At 32.6% G+C, this 17,537-nt stretch overlaps 2 protein-coding genes across 2 annotated transcripts; one reads left to right on the top strand and one right to left on the bottom strand.

Annotated features, from left to right (window-relative positions):
* Nucleotides 1–38: 38 nt before the first annotated feature.
* LOC123700460 (luciferin 4-monooxygenase-like) lies at nt 39–8,526 on the bottom strand. The gene is made up of 11 exons (XM_045647672.1): nt 8,026–8,526; nt 5,252–5,459; nt 4,656–4,842; nt 4,430–4,573; nt 3,559–3,709; nt 2,858–2,992; nt 2,440–2,571; nt 1,882–1,962; nt 1,462–1,608; nt 759–924; nt 39–211 (listed from the first exon to the last, which is right to left on the bottom strand). Exons 1-11 carry the CDS (start codon nt 8,110–8,112, stop codon nt 84–86), a joined length of 1,566 nt encoding a protein of 521 aa, XP_045503628.1. The 5' UTR covers nt 8,113–8,526; the 3' UTR covers nt 39–83.
* Nucleotides 8,527–16,057: 7,531 nt separating this feature from the next.
* LOC123700210 (NADH dehydrogenase [ubiquinone] 1 alpha subcomplex subunit 7-like) lies at nt 16,058–17,323 on the top strand. Its single transcript, XM_045647360.1, has 4 exons — nt 16,058–16,229; nt 16,312–16,400; nt 16,875–16,973; nt 17,181–17,323. The coding sequence occupies exons 1-4, from the start codon at nt 16,164–16,166 to the stop codon at nt 17,251–17,253; spliced, it is 327 nt and encodes a 108-aa protein (XP_045503316.1). The 5' UTR covers nt 16,058–16,163; the 3' UTR covers nt 17,254–17,323.
* The last annotated feature ends 214 nt before the right edge of the window (nt 17,324–17,537 follow it).

Genomic DNA, 17,537 nt, shown 5'->3' with positions numbered 1-17,537 from the left:
GGTAAACATAATATTATAGTACATTTAACAATAATTAACAATTCTTTATTTCTATTTTTTATTTATATTATACTGAAATTATATTATTCTCTTTGAGAATTTAATACTATATCTAACAGTTTCCCTCGAGCAATTTTTCCTGACGATGTGACTGGCAGTTCTTTAAGAAACAGCACACCTCCTCGTAATTCCTTGCTTTTTGATAATTTACCTGAAAAATTCAAAATCATATAACATCCCATGCACTCGCTTATCATAATACTTATTTTTAAATAAATAATTCTTTCCTTAATAACCATATTGACTGACCGGTTGGCTTAGTTAGTAGCGACCCTGCCTTCGAAACCAGAGGTCATGGGTTCGATTTCCACCCAGGAAAAATATTTTTGTGATGAACATCGATGTTTGCTCTGTGTCTGAGTGTCAATTATCTATATAAGTATATATTTAAAATTATAGATGTATGTATCAGCCATTTGGTTTCCTTAAGAGAAGCGAAAAGCTTCTTATGGGATCAGATCATGCCGTGTGTGAAAAACGTCCTGAAATTATTATATTAATATTTATGTTTATACAAATACATTGACAACTTTACAAAAATAGATTATGTAATATTTAATTGACATTGTATATACAAAAGCCTATGAGATTTTATCACAGGAAACTACCACTAGTAGGTATTACTTTAGGAGCATCGAAAATTATCGAAGTTTTCAATAACTCAATAACTCTAAAAAAGTTCTCCATAATTGACTCACTTAGTACTAGGTTCTTAATTTCTTCAGCAGTAACATTAAGTCCGTTGCGCCTTACAACACAGGCCACCGGTCTCTGCCCATCTTCGGGATCATCAATACCAATAACACATACTTCACCGACTCCTTCATGACTGTGTAGGACTTCCTCTAGTTCTGCTGGTGTTACCTTAAAATATAGAAAAAATGTAAGCCGATAAACATCAACATTATATTTTTATAAAAGTAATATGCAGAAAAAAAAATTACTGCATATCCTATCCTACTAATATTATAAATGCGAAATTTTGTGAGGATGTGTATGTGAGTGTTTGTTACTCTTTCGCAAAAATACTACTGATCGAATCAACCGATTACAATGAAATTTAGCACACATATAGAGGGTAATCGGAGTAACACATAGTATCCTACGAGTTTGTTATTAAGTTGTTTTTGCCATAAATAGTGTATTGTCTATTGTCTATATTTTATTTTATATAGAACGGATAAGCTACTTTTACGTGTAAGTGTACTGTATCTCTTTTTTTTGTCACAAATTTTAAGTCCTTTCAAAAAATAAGACTTAGGTAATATTGCAGTAGATATCTTTGTAATATGCTGATATATTATTTATCTGTATTCCTACAGTGTCCTTAAATGTATACGTAGGTATAACAAAGAAACTAAAAAAATTCTATGTATTCGATACAATTAATTAAGAACTTACATGGAAATTTCTATATTTAATCAGCGTTTTAATACGATCCACAAAGTAATAAAAATCATTTTCATCTCTATACAAAAGATCGCCTGTCTTGCAATAGCCGTCTTCTGAAAATACGTTAGCAGTTTCTTCTGGATCATTGTAATATTCCTGCAAAAAAAATACAAGCACTATTCATTACTAATTCTATTGAGCTGTCCATTAATTTGGCCATCTCCCCAGATACAGCCGGATTAATGACGCATTCATGATTTTTTTTTATTATCTTTTTCTGGTAACATTATGTATTTATTTTACAGTATCGCAATCAGCTCGTCATTTGAAATATTCAAGGAAATATAAGATTAAATTGAAATCATCTTTGTATTCAACGACGAGATGAAATTGCATATAATTAACAACAAGAAATAAATCATTAACTACCGTAAAGCATGGTCCCTTGGCCCACATTTCTCCGGGCACGTTTGGTTCCGTGATCTCATTGCCAGTCTCAGGATCAACTAACTGTAAATAAAAGGAAAAGTTGTTTAAAGGTAGGAAAATTCTTGGCATTCTGCTAATTGCAACGGGCTTCCGTCATCCGTGTGCCAAATTGTTAACCATCGCATCGTCCATCGATATTATCTTAGGTGTATAATATTAGTGTCCACTCCCTTGTTTAAGCGTAAAACTTAAAAGCTAATGCTTATAGAGTTTAGACAGAGTTATTTACCCCTTTATAATACACTAGACTAGATTTCCGCCCGCGGCTTTGCCCGCGTATTCAAAGAAAAATCCGCATAGTTCTCGTTCCTGGAAGATTTCTGGGACGAAAAGTATTCTGGGTAGGTACAACAAACACACATGTACACAAATTTCATTGTAATCGGTTCAGTGGTATTTGCGTGTAACTGTAAGAGTAACAAACATCTATCCATAGCATTTATTATATTAGTATGTTAGTATAGTAAAAACTGTAAGATTAAAGTTTGTCTTACGTACCTTAATAGAATATAACATGTGTGGTTTGCCACTACTGCCACGGGGAGTTCCGGGGACAAATTGTAAACAAGGCCCAATTAATTCAGTTTGACCATAACTCTCAAATGCGATTGCTCCCTTTTTCAAACATTTCTAAAAAGTAAAAATATATTAAACTAAATAAATAATAACCATCAAACGATCAACAAAATAAAAAAAATGTGTGCGTGTACTAGTGAAACTTCTTTATGACCTTATTTTTCAAAAAATAATTTACTATATGCAACTTTACAGAAATACGTCGAATCACACGTGGTAGGGATAACAAAAAGATGGCGCGTAACGAAAAAATGTTACATTAAATTTTTTTCCAACCCCGATAAAGAAGTTTCACTTCAAAAATAGATCAGGTAAGTAATTAAAATTATATCTAATTTACCTGGAACTCATCTAGTACATCCAGATAAACCTTAGATCCAGTTACCACAAGCACGTCAAAGCATGTAAGATCAACATCGTTTTTTCGTTTTAGCAGTGCCGCCATTAAAGAAGGACTAAATAATGCTGTTACTGGCTGGAATGGTAAAAAATAATGACTACCTATTGTAAATCTTCTTAATATTTATATATGCCTTATACTTACATTTAAAACACAAGTGTAATTAAACGATAAAATATGGCCTTATAAGTTACTCAGTATTGATGTAGATATTTAATGATTGAGGTCTTAAAAACGGTCGTGTAGTTTATTTTTTATTTAATTTTAACAAACAACCAGTAATAGATAATCTTTCGTCTTTGTAACTTCAGCCTAATCGCATTCAGTATTATTTAATTTAACCTCTGCTTCTTTAATTGCTCATTCAATAATAATTAATTGATGTCCATTTTTAAATTTGTGCAGTTACTGTTCTAAGTACCGATCTATTTTATAATAATAACTAGCTTACCGCCCGCGGCTTCGCCCGCTTTCTATAAAACGATTTGAGATTTAAACTATCCTATCTCTTAAGTTGGATCGAACTGCACATGGTGTGCGAATTTTATTATAATCGGTTAAGTGGTTTAGGAGTCCATTGAGGACAAACATTGTGACACGAGATTTATATATATTAAGATTGATAATTGATAATTGCGTACCTTATATTGGTTGATTATTTTTATAGTATATTCTAAATCGTCCGGAATAGATGATTGTACACGTTTTTGACCAATAAAGACAGAACCAATGGCAATAAAATACGCAGATATCCAGTTGATGGGTGATAAACATATTGTGCTTGTATTTTTGCTGTAAAAGTATTTATTTCATTAGTAACTTATTGCAAGAAAAAAAAACATAAAATAATAAAATTAACATGAACAAATGGCGATCTTATTGCTAGGTAGCGATCTCTTCCAGGCTACAATAATATTATGATGTGTTGCGGAAGATATATTTCAAGGAGGTGGGTGAGCAAAATATATAAAACAGTGATTAGTTACTTATGTGGCTAAATGATTAATAAATCAAATTATTTGCAATAAGATGTTACAGCCAGGTGTTTTTAATATATTTTATTGCCGCAATTGCAATGTACATTACGAAGTCATTTCAATTTATTTATTACATCTTTGTCCCAAAACAATAAGTAAGTAATAATATGTACATATTAGCATTTATTTCTCAGCAATAGGTCATTAAAAATAGTACAAATGATCTATGAATAGTGCGTATTAGGCTTCATTTTCTAGCTAAGTCGTAAATGTTGTTCGCCATTGACAAATTAATTTATAATTTACTACCATTATAATATTAGCACAATCATAATGAGGATTGTCTATTACAAAAATATCCCGTTCGCAATTATGTGAACAAGCTCTAGTGTCTAATTAGTGACAAGGTCCAGATATTATAATTATAACTGTGTATAAAGCAAGTGTGATTTGTCCATCGGGATGTCCAAAGGATTTCACTATGGTTCTCATTTCAGTCGGTATATTTTTTTTAAGCTTTATTATTGACACTTACTATTTTTCCCTAGGCACTAAAGAATGGTGTAACATTTTGCCCGCAATAACATCATGTTTGAAAGCAGCTGCTTTTATTTTTCCCGTTGTCCCACTTGTGCACATCAAAAACACATATATTTTGTCAATATCGAATTCAGCTACCCTAAAACATACATTTAGTACAATAAATAATTATGAATATTCCAAAAATTGCAAATTCAATATTAAAATAAACATTATCTTACGTAAAATTATCATCTATGTGAGAAACATTATTTGACTCAACGAATTTGGGAAAATTCTCATTGCCAAATACAATAAGTTTAACATCCAATCCTAAATCCTTGGTGACATTCACATATGTTTCGTACGCTGATTTATCACAAAAGGCTACCTTAGGTGACGTAATTTTAAATAGCTTTTTGATCTCATCTGTAATCAAAGAAATAGTTATTAATAATAAAAGTAATTTACTGTTCCAAGCGTTTGTTCTAGGAAATTAATGAATATTTGAAATCATAGTTGCCTAGGCCTTGCTTAAGCGTTGATTTGAAGTTTTTAAAATACCTAATCGGCTAATCCAAACATAATTCCTACTTTTTCCAATAATTTAAAACATATTTCTTACAAATCTTCGTCTGGTTGTCTGGAAGAAATCGCTATTTAGCGATAAGACCGCCATTTGTTTTAATTTATAATTAGATTAAGTTCGTAGTTACGTTATTTCAGAGCAATAAAGTATGAATAAATAAATAAATAAATCTTTCTTTCTTTCAAATCGTGAAAAACTTTGGAAGTAGGTATCTCAGAAAACGTAAAATTAAAGAGTAATTCTCCTTACCATATTTATAGTTTGGATCAACTCCAACAATAGGCAGCCCGTTAAATAGAGCACTATAGAAGGGTATGTACAAATCTAAGTGGTTATTACCACTTATAGCCAGAACATCGCCGGGCTGCAAACCAATGCTGCGTAGATGCTTTGCTAGCTGAATAGAACGTCGTAATACTGATCCAATTGTTTCTTGCTGGCCTGTTACTACATCTACCTGAAAGAAGAAAATATTGTCATAATATGGGTAACTACTTACTCACTTCAAAACCGAATTTCCGATCGGAAATAGGTTGCATTGATTCAGTAACTTGACGTCCATTCATCGTTTATATGTCTTTACAAGATAATTAGTACAGGATACATCGCCCATTTTTGCAAGTGACTATTATCAAGCTGATTTTCCGTTTGTAGCTTTATTTTGATGAGACACCGAATAATTTCGTGTACGAAACTCTCGATTGTGGTAGCTAACAGAGATAACAAGGATAAAATTTTTTGATTTGATGGTTCTCAAATATTTTAGAAATTATTTTAGAATTTATTAGAAATTATTGGGCGTCTCATCAAAATAAAGCTACAAACGGAAAATTAGCTTGATATAATTTGCCTTTGTATAAATTTTCTTTTTGTTTTAACCTTTATCTAGACCACAATGTATTAAGGGAAGGGACTGGCTTTCTTAACACAGGCTATGCCTAGCAAGAGAGCCAGAGCCTCATAATCAATATTGTATATTTTAAAGGTGAAATAAAGATTTATTTTATTTATTATTTTTTATTATTATAGTAGTCACTTGCAAAAATGGGCGATGTATCCTGAACTAAATCTCCTTACCTGTTAGTTCACACGTATGTAAACCTAATTTTTGAACTGTTCTTTGGACTTTTATGCAACATTCACTTAGATCCGCATTCACCTAATATAGACCTAATGTAGGTACGAATTAAATTATCATTATTTTATTGTTTATTCAATAAATTTTTAGCACGAAGCAAGTCTAAATCAACGAGATGTAGATGAATTTAAAAAAGAAAGGGCGATATGTTAAAACTTTCTACAGTTGAGTGAAAGTAGTTTTTTAAAGGTTCTTCATATGATAAGTGATATCTATATTTGCCCTTACTATTCTCTTCTCATTATATGCATAAAAACAGGTATACAATAGTATGTATAAATAGACATGTACCAGGTGAGTAATAAACACTTATATTGTCTTTAAGTACTTATTGATTAAATCAATCTTATAAAATACATTAAAGTACACATACGTAATATATATATATAATAATATCATATTATTTTCAATACATTAAATAAAATTTTATTTAATACCTAAGCTGATTTTTTGTGTACGTAGTCAAACTCGATAAAAAAATGGTTATTTTTTAGCATCTTTTAAAACAAATCAACGATTACATAATATTTCTTAATACATTACGTGATACAAGTAATATCATTAGTTTATATTATGGTATAATTTTCCAAGCAAAACCCGTAATTGTATACTTTGATCTTCATATTGTTGAACTCTGCGTATCATGATGACTTTTCAAATTATGCTATTGGTACGTGATTCGTTTAATATTTTCCTCGTTTTGAAAGAGTACCTATGTTAATTTAACAAATTTGTGAAAGGTCAAATAAAGAAAAATATCGTGAAACGTTAAGAATGAAAAAATGTTTGCGTGTACTAGTGTACACACGTAAGAAGTGAAACTTCTGTATGACCTTATTTTTCAAAAAATAATTTACTATAGGTATGCAACTTTACAGAAATACGTCGAATCACGCGTGGTAGGGATAAGAAAAAGATGGCGCGTAACGAAAAAATGTTACACTAAATTTTTTTCCAACCCCAATAAAGAAGTTTCACTTCAATAAAAAGCAAGCATAGAGGACTCTTTGTGACTCATATTATATAGATCATAGCATTGTAAGGACACCAAGACCACTAAGAAGCTAATTAAGTAAAGAACCAGAAGTGACCGATAAGAAAGGATTCTATAAGGAAACAACAAATGAGCATCGATCTTATCACTAATAATGGATTATTATTAACTCAGGCCCCGGAATCACAGACACAATAGAAAATCTATTGTGTCGTGGATCGATCGGGCCGCTTGGGGCTCAATGGGTTATTTTAATACGTACTTAGTAATACTTATACCAAATATTATTTTAATTGACGCGAAAATTGGTAACTAATAGCCTAGGACCTAGGTAATAGCCATAGAAATACGTCCGTCCAGTAATGATAAGGAATGGTTATCACCATGGAATAAAAAAGGAAACTGACAATTTATAATAAGGAAGGAACTAAGAAAAATTCCCATTAAATTCTTACTGTAAATTTGTTTCGTTTTTGAAACAAACTGGATAGGAAGCCAGACCAAGGCAACGACACATAGGTATGTGATTTACGAAATTTATAAAAGGGCTGAAAAGACTTGCAAAAAACAAAACATAGGAGTGCTGGTAACGAAATCTGTTTACCTAAGTACTTACTTTTATGTCAAGATTATCTCATATTAGTGGATTTACTTTTAGTTATCAATCAAAAGTTTGTTAACATTGTTATAATTTTAAACAGTTTTAAAAGTAAAGATTTTCGCCGATTCATATAAATAATAATAAAAAAAACAAACACGACCTTTATTAAAACTACAAATTGACCTCTGGTCACAGAACATAAATATACTCAGTGGTCTCAGGTATACAAGCGATGAACTTTAAAAAATGTAGGTAGGTAGGTAGGTGAGAGATAAAATTCAAGAACTGACCTGACACACCAATTGTGAATTCTCACGCATTGATTCCATCATAACATGACCAATGTGGAAATCCGGTCTCATTTTTATATCACACATTTTTGTATTCGTGTTAACTGCACCACGTACCACGACCAACTGCTTCTAAATAAATCGCCGTGCTCTTGGATAAAGCTTTATACTGGGATATCTTGATATTTATCTCCACAGGTTATGGTATTTTAAACTTAATGCTGTTTATCTTAACGTCTCATTTAGGAGACGTTAAACAATATTCGTATGACAAGATGAGCGTCAGATCATTGATACGTGGTTTGGAAATTTTATATCGGACGTAGTTAGCATGTGCTAACACATCTTAATTCTTATTGGTAGAGTTTGTTGAATATTGTTGGCCACTTCCTCTGGTACCACTGAACACTGAGAATGAGCGTGTACTTACAGTTTAAATCATCAGAGAGTAAAGTATGTTTACTTTACTCATGATTGAGTAGTGGTGGAGGACGATTATCATCTTCGATGGAATGGATCAAACAAAGCAAAGAAATAAAAAATATTGGAAAACCCTGCTAAAATATATTGACAAATGTTTTTTGTAAATATGTAGTTAGGTACCTATATGAAGAGACGTTTTCATTAAGCTTTATAAAAATTGAAAGACGAAAAAATTCACAAACTTAAAATAAACATCTCAGATAAATGTTTATTACTTTACATACGTAGGTACCTACGTACCTAATAAAATAATAGTTATGCAGACAATCCTTAACCTTTTCGCCTTTGGTTGCAGATGCAGGTGAACAAAAACTTTGGACCTAAGCTTTGAACTTTAATAACAATAATTAATCGGAAATAATAATTAGTATTTATTCGAATAATAAGTATCTACCTATACTTACCGCCTCCTTGGTACAGTGGTTGACGCGTGAGCGTAGAACCGAGGGGTCCTGGGTTCGATTCCCGGTGGAGACGAAGAAAAAAAAAATGTCTCGGTCTGGTAGGACACAGAAGGCTGATCACCTACTTGTCCCTAAAGAAAAATCGATCAGTGAAACAGATGTATGCATAATGCATCTGCCCCTTACCCCACTACGGGGACATGGGACTTCACTATACTTAATAATAAGATTCAGCATTATGACGTCACTTGTAAGCTGTCCACCTGAAGATGAGAATTCGAAAGTTCAGGTAGAGATTTTCTCCCCTTGTCTCCATGATTTTTGTACGGCGTTGCGGAATAATGGATTAAACGCAGTCGGCAGTATAGAAATAGTATGACACAGATGCCGTACACAACTTGCCGTTCGTCTGTTTCTGTTTGAACTCTTAAGCCGTTAGTACACCTACGCATTCGCGTGTGGCAGCGAATCTCTGCGAAACTACTGCGTAGCGAAATATCTGCGGAATGTTAGTACACAGCAATGTTTTCGCAACTTTTTCTCAATGCGTCTGTGTAATGGCCATTTCGCAGTTCCTTGCGAAACAATACTGACAAAGACGCAACTATTTCACCTATCTTTGTGCTAGAGTGAGACATATCATATGCGAAATCCTGCCACATTACTGACAGATTTTTCGTTGTTTCGCTGCCGCACGCGAATGCGTCGGTGTACTAACGCCCTAGACGGCATAGAATCACAGAGCCACGGAGCACAGAGCAGGTAGAACTCTTAGACGGCATACAACCACAGAGTAAGTAGGTATATAATCACAGTATCTATACATATAATAAAATCGTAGGAAAGTCAAAACTGTACATTGAATATTTTTTTAAAAGAATACTTGATCCATGATCTATAATCGATATAGAAGCCAAAAACATAGTTTTTAGAATTTTTGTCTGTTTGTCTGTTTGTCTGTTTGTCTGTATGTATTTCCGAGCTAATCTCAGAAAGTACTGCATAGATTTACTTCAAATTTTGCATGAATATTCCTTAGAGGTCTGGTGAGGATAGTTTATACATATTATCATGATATCACCTCCGGCGGAGGAGCTGTGAACCTTTATTTTTCTTACCTATTCTGTGTACTACGACAGCGTACAATCTAAAGACTCATGTTTAAATGTTGGTTTCGAGTAAGCCATGCTATTATCTAGCTTTACAAAATAAAAACTATGTCATTTACGTAATTTGGGCAGAGGAACAGTTAAATGAATCTAAGCAATATAAAGGAAAAATTTGAAACAGCGCCATCTATGAAGTGTTATAGAAATCAAACACACTTTAACTATTGGAAATTAATAATCAAATGACGCGTATATAAATGTTGTTTGACAATATCTAGATTGACACTATAAAAATTATGCCATTTAAGTAACTTGGGAAGAGAAACATAGTTTAAAGAATGTAAGTTGTATAATGTTAATTTTGTAACAGCGCCATCTATGAGATTTCGTAAAAATCAAATCAATTTACATGTTAAGAGGGCTTATTCAATTTAACGCAAGTCAAAATCTCCGCGATCTATTACGATAGATCGCGGCTTGCGCTATCCTTTTACTATGAACAGCATAGGTCCACAGGAGAGCGCCGAGCAACATGTCCTCTCTCTGGAAAGGCTCGCTGCCGACTGATTTTATTCGGGTCGCGCGCAGTGTTTTATAGTACTTTAAAAAAAATTGTAGAAAAATAATAGAGGTACATTAGTTGATTTTTTAAATTTTATCTTATAAGTAAGACCTTCTTTTATTGCAATATGTATAAATTATATTCAACTAAGTCAAATATCTTGGTGAAAATAATCATTTTGTCGACTATAATTTCTAAAAAAATTCACATTGTTCGGATTTTAATTTCGTAAGTTAGGGTCCAAAATAAAAAAATCTTTTAACTAACTATTTTAATAAGGATTTTTGCAGTTAGTTAAAAAAAATGTGTGTTAGATCTGTCAGCAATTTCAGATATTTTTAGCTTCGAAATTTACACTAAAAGTGAAATCAAGTAATCATCGGCTCAGTTATCTTGATGGTATTCACAAATACTGTATTAATTGAAATAAACTCTTAACTAACTATATAGACAATAAAATTTCCTAAAATTATTAGTAATTCATATGTTTGTAAGATAAGTGGTTGATGGACAATCTGGTTTGGAAAATCACATATTTGAGCCAAACAGCGCACGGACCGCGTACACGGCCTTAACACTACTGAACACAATGTTAGTAAAAATGAATAATTTAAATATAATTATGTTATTTATTTATTTAACTCTTTAACCCATATCTTCCGTTCCCTATAAGATATATATTTCGTGTAAATAATAAATATACTACATTTTTTTTAAAGTGAGGGTAGATGTTTATTATTTTAAGTAAAACCAGACACCATTATCTACAGTTAATCTAATGATTGTGTTCATTAGTTACAATTTTAAAAATCTTCGTGTTTTATAAATTTACTAGCTTACCGCCCGCGGCTTCGTCCTCTTTGTCTAAAACCTAAAAAATATATACTAAAACCTTCCTCTTGAATCAGTCTATCTATTAAAAAAACCGCATCAAAATCTGTTGCGAAGTTTTAAAGATTTAAGCATACAAAGGGACATAGGGACATAGGGACAGAGAAAGCGACTTTTTTATACTATGTAGTGATATTTATAAAGCAATTGAATGCCATAAAACCAAAAATATCAAATGCAATCTTCATGTTTTGTGAATTTTCACCATCATGCGTTCCCACAAAAGGTAAGTTGTTACTTATAGGTATTTATTTTTTATAATGATAGCAATTCATGTTTTTTGTTGGTATTATACCTATTACACTTTTAGAATGAAATAATAAAATGATGAATTCTTTTATTATTTTGAGGTGCATTGGGAACAGTAGTTTTTGATAAAATTTTATTTGTAAGTAGCTTTTTTTATAGATTTACAGTTAACTTTTGATTTTTTTATTTACAGATTCAATGCTCATAAAATTATATCGCCTTTGGAAGACGATTTCTGCTGATATTTTTACTACACCACTTGAAAATTGATGATTTGATGATAAAGATAGTAGCAGCGAGGATTAAGTGGAAATTAGTAATCATCCGCTTCGTCAATTTTTGACTGAAGTTAATGTCCAACGTCCAATGGTTCAATCATTGGAAGTATCTCGGGAAATTTTGAGGATATTTTTCAGGAAGGAGAGGAGGGGCAGCCAACCACATATCAAACTACTACGTTTTAGTACCGAAAAAAATGTTATTGCCAAATGAAACGTAAATTTTGCACTTACAACTTTACAAGTAATGTTTTTATTTTGAATTTGCGGGTCTGATTATAATATTTACGTTATGGCTATCGATGTACCGACCGTACTGGGATCAGAGTACATGATATACAGTTCATCATCCAGGATTGCTAAGAGCATTTTCACACTAAAAAGATGTTTTCTTTGAATCGTAGTTGCTTCATTTATTTATTTTTAATCATTTAACATAATATGTTTTATATTTTATAAATATATCATTTTCATTATTTAAGTAGATAAAATAAATTATGTAACGGTTTTATAAGAAAACACATTATATTTATTAGGCGACGGTGATTTCTTCCAGGCAAAAGATATTCATCAGCTCAATAAAATTGAATAGTATGTTGTTAGTTATTCTTTAGATTCACAATTATTGTAATGAGCATTTCCGCATGCAAGTTGTATCGTAATTTAGATATATCATAGTTTTTACATATTAAAGTTCCAACAAAACCCTCAAATTTTTGAGTAGAGTTGAGCAAGATAATTTGAAAAATGTGCCGTGTTAAGTATTATAGAAAAGGTTAGTTCGTTGTTAATTATTATTTCTTCTTCATTTACATGTTGTTAGTAAAAATAAACTTTGACTAACAGTCAAAGTATATTTTAACTAATACTACTTAATATCTATTATACTTATGTTCAGTATTTATCTGTATTATTATTGCTGCTTGACAATTAATATATTTTCATGTCGTATACCAAATTATAAACATAAGTTTGATGTGTAATTAGCTGGATTTATTTTTACACACTCACAGACTTATATTTTATGTTAAAAGAGTGTTAATAGTGTAAATCATAATATATTTTCACAATTAAAAATAATCCTTTTTTCTGATGGTGTTGGCATTGAATTAAACGGCGCTGTCGTTTCGTTCACAAAAAGTGATGTTATGAGGAGCATATTCGGTTCTCATATCATAAAAAATCTTTGCGAAAACAATAAACACGTGTGAGGCCCTCATGGCAGATCGGGGCGGTCTGACGCGAAGTGGGGACAGCGTTGTCACTGTATCGCTCTTGCCACGCTGGTCAACAGACTTATTCGATAGTTCAGTTTTGTATTAAGACCGCTGCGCGCTGTGACAACCAACCCGTGAGACAACCAAACCCGGTCTCCCCTACTATCCCGTGAGACCGAAACCTTCAGTGAGAGGGTATGACGTCTCACAGCTGATCGCAAACGGCATATTGTACTATCCCGTGAGACCGAAACCCTCACTGAGAGGGAATTACGTCTCACTACTGATCACGACAGTCATATTTTATCTCGAGAATCTGAAACTTTACTCAATATGAAGACCGTTTGACAAATGATAGGGTGCATCATAATATTATTCGATCTCTTGAAGATGAACATGAGCATAAGCAATGACTAGAGTAGGGACGCGAATATTACAATTATATGAGACAAGAACGATTAATAAGTTTGTTTAATGAAAGATTAAGAATTGAAACTATTCGGTCTCTGGAAACGTACGAATAGCGAGAGGCCCGTCTTACTGCAGACAGATTTCGTCATAGTCTTAATGACTTGAGGTAAACAATCTACGAATTCGGTGGTGTGGTCTGACAAATATAAAAGTGGGTTTGCTTATAACCTCACAATTAATTACAGATCGTCTTCTGTATATGCGATATTAACGTAGTATGTTCTTTTTGTAATGCTTTAAGGTGTAGTAAGGAGTCGGCTTTCGTTTGAAGATACACCGGAACCTTTGAAATCACTACATTTAGAGGAACATACTGTCCAATGTAAACTGTTATTAGACAATATTCGCTCTTATAGTAGTTAGTGCGTTTCAAATGATCCTTTGGTGCTCAATAATTATCAGAAGGTCCGTTCATGCTTACGGTCAAGTTTACCATTTGATAGGATCCCTTTTGCCTGAAGGCCAACGTAAGTTTGTTTAAATATATTTTGTATTCGACTACAACGAATAGTGGAATATAAGAAATCAATATTTCTCAAATTTAAAAATGAACTCATTTCACAATTTTAGAGCAGGTTAATTCGTATGTATGCAGTTTTAAATCGACATTAGAAGCTTTTCCTCAAGATGGTGATATCGGCACTCAGGAACTCCCTGGACGTGTTATAACACCCAGGCCACAGTATTACAATTTTTCCTACAGTAGGGCAACGAATGTATTTTCGCATAGCAACGGAGGGGAACTCGCGAGTCGCGGGGGGTTAAGTGACGCGGGCCACGTACCACAAACATGCTTAGTTTGTGGTACCGAGCGCGAAAGATAGTCATCGTGTTTTTTGTAAAGTTACTATGTAAACTAACGTAATTTAATACTTAGGTACATATTCTATAATGGTGTGCTCAAACTGTTAATCTACATTTAATTTAGATTATTATTTGATACTAAGTAATGTAGAATTTAAACCACATTCATTCATGTTTTCTTCGGATTTAAAGATTTTCTTATCAGTGTTCAATTTTAATGTAGTTAAATTTTATAAGAGACAATAATTAAGAACATTTTAAAATAAAGTGTCACGTATTTTTTTTAAACGACGAATGACGAAAAACGACCTAATCGCGGACGAAGTCGCGGGCAACAGCTAGTATAATATATGTATCGAACCACAGCACAGAAACCACAGCATCGAACCTTAATTGCTAGCTACCATATAGCTCCTATTTTAGGAGACAATAAATAAATCCCTAAAAACGCTAGGATTTATAATCCGTACTAGTCATAATTTTGATATTATAAAATGTGCCATCTCTCTTTATACCGCATAATATGTAAGAAGCAGCCTCGAGTATTGTACTATAATATGGGACCCCTATGAACATAAATATATTTTAAAGCTCGAAAAAGTACAACAGAAATTTTGTAGATTTATTTATAAAAAGATGTACGGATACTATCCATACCCTCCTTATTTGTTTATGGCATGACAGGCTTTATGTCACTGGAGTCGCGACGCAAATATTAGATAAAGTCACGATAAAGTGCTAATCACAGGTGCTAATAACCAACTGTTACACGGGGGCGTGGACAACCCAGACGCCCTGTGCCCTAGAGCAGGGGGGGGTTAGACAAGTGGCTTTCGTTTAGCGTCGTTTGATAGAATAGATTATGAATGTATGAGATTGACATAAGCTGTAGATAAATGTATCGACAGCTTACGTCAATCTCATACATTATAACAGAAGTAACTGCCTTGTAATGTTTTGGGTATACATACCTGTAAATTACTTGTGTTGGAAAAATAAAGAATAAAGAATACGACAAACTTTTCTGTTTTTACTGGTAGTTTTCCAATTACACCACTAGAGCGCAGCGGCATAATTATTAGGCTTTAAATTCGGCATTGTGTGCCACTGAGTCGCATTATGCTCTATTATGCTCTGTAATTGGAAAGCACGGATTGTTTGTTTGTACGTTATGCTACTCTCACTACAAACATTTACCAACCATCATTTTATTAAGTATTTTAGAGTAACTCGAAGAGTTTAACGTGACTTTAACAGACAATAATATTGTAGTAGGTACATCTTATACCTACCCCTACCGCATGGCATTCACACAATCGTGTTGGTCTTTGTCATATAAAAAACGTCTGAACCCTTCCCTAGGAGGGTACGAGCTACATTTTCGTAGTTTAGAAAAAGTTAGTGTTAATCCTGTGGTTAAGCCTGTGGGTTAATCCTTTTTCTAAAGCGGGTTGCAAAGTGGTAGCATTTTGGCTTAAAGGTCTCGTAGCCAGGCCATTAAATTTCCAATAAAAATCGAATGACATTTGTGACAGAGACAAATCTATGTCAGAAAATGTTGTGATATTTGATTGCATTTGACAATTGACATTGTTTTCATAAATCTGCGAAATAACCTCAGCCACTCATTAATATAATTTACCAGCTTAAACTTTAATCAAACAAGCAAAATGCCCAAGGTTCAGCCTCGTGATGTGTCACCATTTTTGCGTGTATTCAGGGACTATCTCTTCGGGGTAAACAATAATTTTAACAAAATATTATGTAACCTATGCTATTTATTTTGATGGTATGTAACTATTAATTTGCTCTCGATAGAGGAATATGAGGAATGCCTTGAGGTGGCCAACGTTCATAGCGCCCAGGACTCAGCCGCCACCAGAGATTCCCGACGGACCCACCCACAAGTAAGAAATGGCAACCAAAAAAAATTATCTGCTTCTTAGAACTAACCATATACTTCTTAACTTCAAACTGTGTTTTATAAGTAATAGTCATGAGAATAATTCTTTCAAGTTTATTATTGTTTGCTAATGTAATAGATACTTTTTTGGGTGTTTGGAATATGTAAGTACTTAAATTTTCATAATATAGGTAGGTATTTAATATTTGAACAAAGTAAGTATTCACTTTTTACTATATTTATTGAAATGTTACAATAATTATAATTGGGATAATATATTTTGTTATCTTTTTAAGTTTATGTAAATCTTTTGGATTGTATTCTGGTCTGTAACTATACCTTCTAATAAATTAATGAATAAATCCTTGCTTTATTCATTTAAATTTTAAATATGTCTGACATTTGTATTACCAAAACTATTAATGCTACAGTTACTGCAATATGTAATAGTAAGAAATGCTTAATAATATTGTTCCAGACATGCTCATAACTACTACCACACAAGGGATGCTCGCAGGGAAGTGAAACCTCCTCTAGTAATTTCTACAAAGGTGCTCACTGATGGAACTGAAAAGGGGTGAGCTGATCATATCATTTAAAAACAATAATTTCTGCTTTGTTTGATATCTCAACTTAAAAAAGTTCAGAGTATATTAAAATATTTACAAATTAATAGGGAATCTTTAACACTACCATCTAGTTCTTCGAAATAAGATTACTCTTTTAAACAATACTAAATGCTACGAAGTATTTAAGAATTAATGTGATATTAATGTCTTTGCAGGGAAGCTAAAACACCTGTAAATGTGAGACCTACGCCGGGTCAAATCTTCCACTGGGACAAGCATTACAACTAAATTATGATTGTGTTAATTGTGCTGATAGATCAAATTGTAAATTTTATTTAAATAAATAGGTTCTGCAGATTATGTATGTTTTCTTCCTCAATTCCATAAACAACATACTTTAGTTTCAGGCGTTTTGAGTATGACCGAAAACTAGTATTAGAATAGCTTGTCTTAATCAGGTTACAAAATTGCAGTTTCCTTACAATCTGTTGAGTAGTGTTGTCATAATGACTAACAAACACCCAGACATCAATTCAAACATCCTAACTTTCATGTAATATAGTTTAATCATT

This window comes from Colias croceus, chromosome 19 (assembly GCF_905220415.1).
Source record: "Colias croceus chromosome 19, ilColCroc2.1".
Classification (NCBI taxonomy): Eukaryota; Metazoa; Arthropoda; class Insecta; order Lepidoptera; family Pieridae; genus Colias; species Colias croceus.
The sequence above is the reverse complement of the archived record's forward strand: the minus strand, read 5'-3'. Positions and strand labels throughout refer to the sequence as shown.

Coding starts and splice junctions, on each gene's coding strand:
- LOC123700210 (XM_045647360.1), top strand. CDS start 16,164: ATGCCCAAGGTTCAGCCTCGTGATGTGTCACCATTTTTGCGTGTATTC. Junction 16,230..16,311: donor TCAGGGACTATCTCTTCGGG/GTAAACAATAAT, acceptor TGCTCTCGATAG/AGGAATATGAGGAATGCCTT. Junction 16,401..16,874: donor CCCGACGGACCCACCCACAA/GTAAGAAATGGC, acceptor ATATTGTTCCAG/ACATGCTCATAACTACTACC.
- LOC123700460 (XM_045647672.1), bottom strand. CDS start 8,112: ATGTGTGATATAAAAATGAGACCGGATTTCCACATTGGTCATGTTATG. Junction 1,609..1,881: donor CCAAGGGACCATGCTTTACG/GTAGTTAATGAT, acceptor TTTTTTTTGCAG/GAATATTACAATGATCCAGA. Junction 212..758: donor AATTAAGAACCTAGTACTAA/GTGAGTCAATTA, acceptor TGAATTTTTCAG/GTAAATTATCAAAAAGCAAG.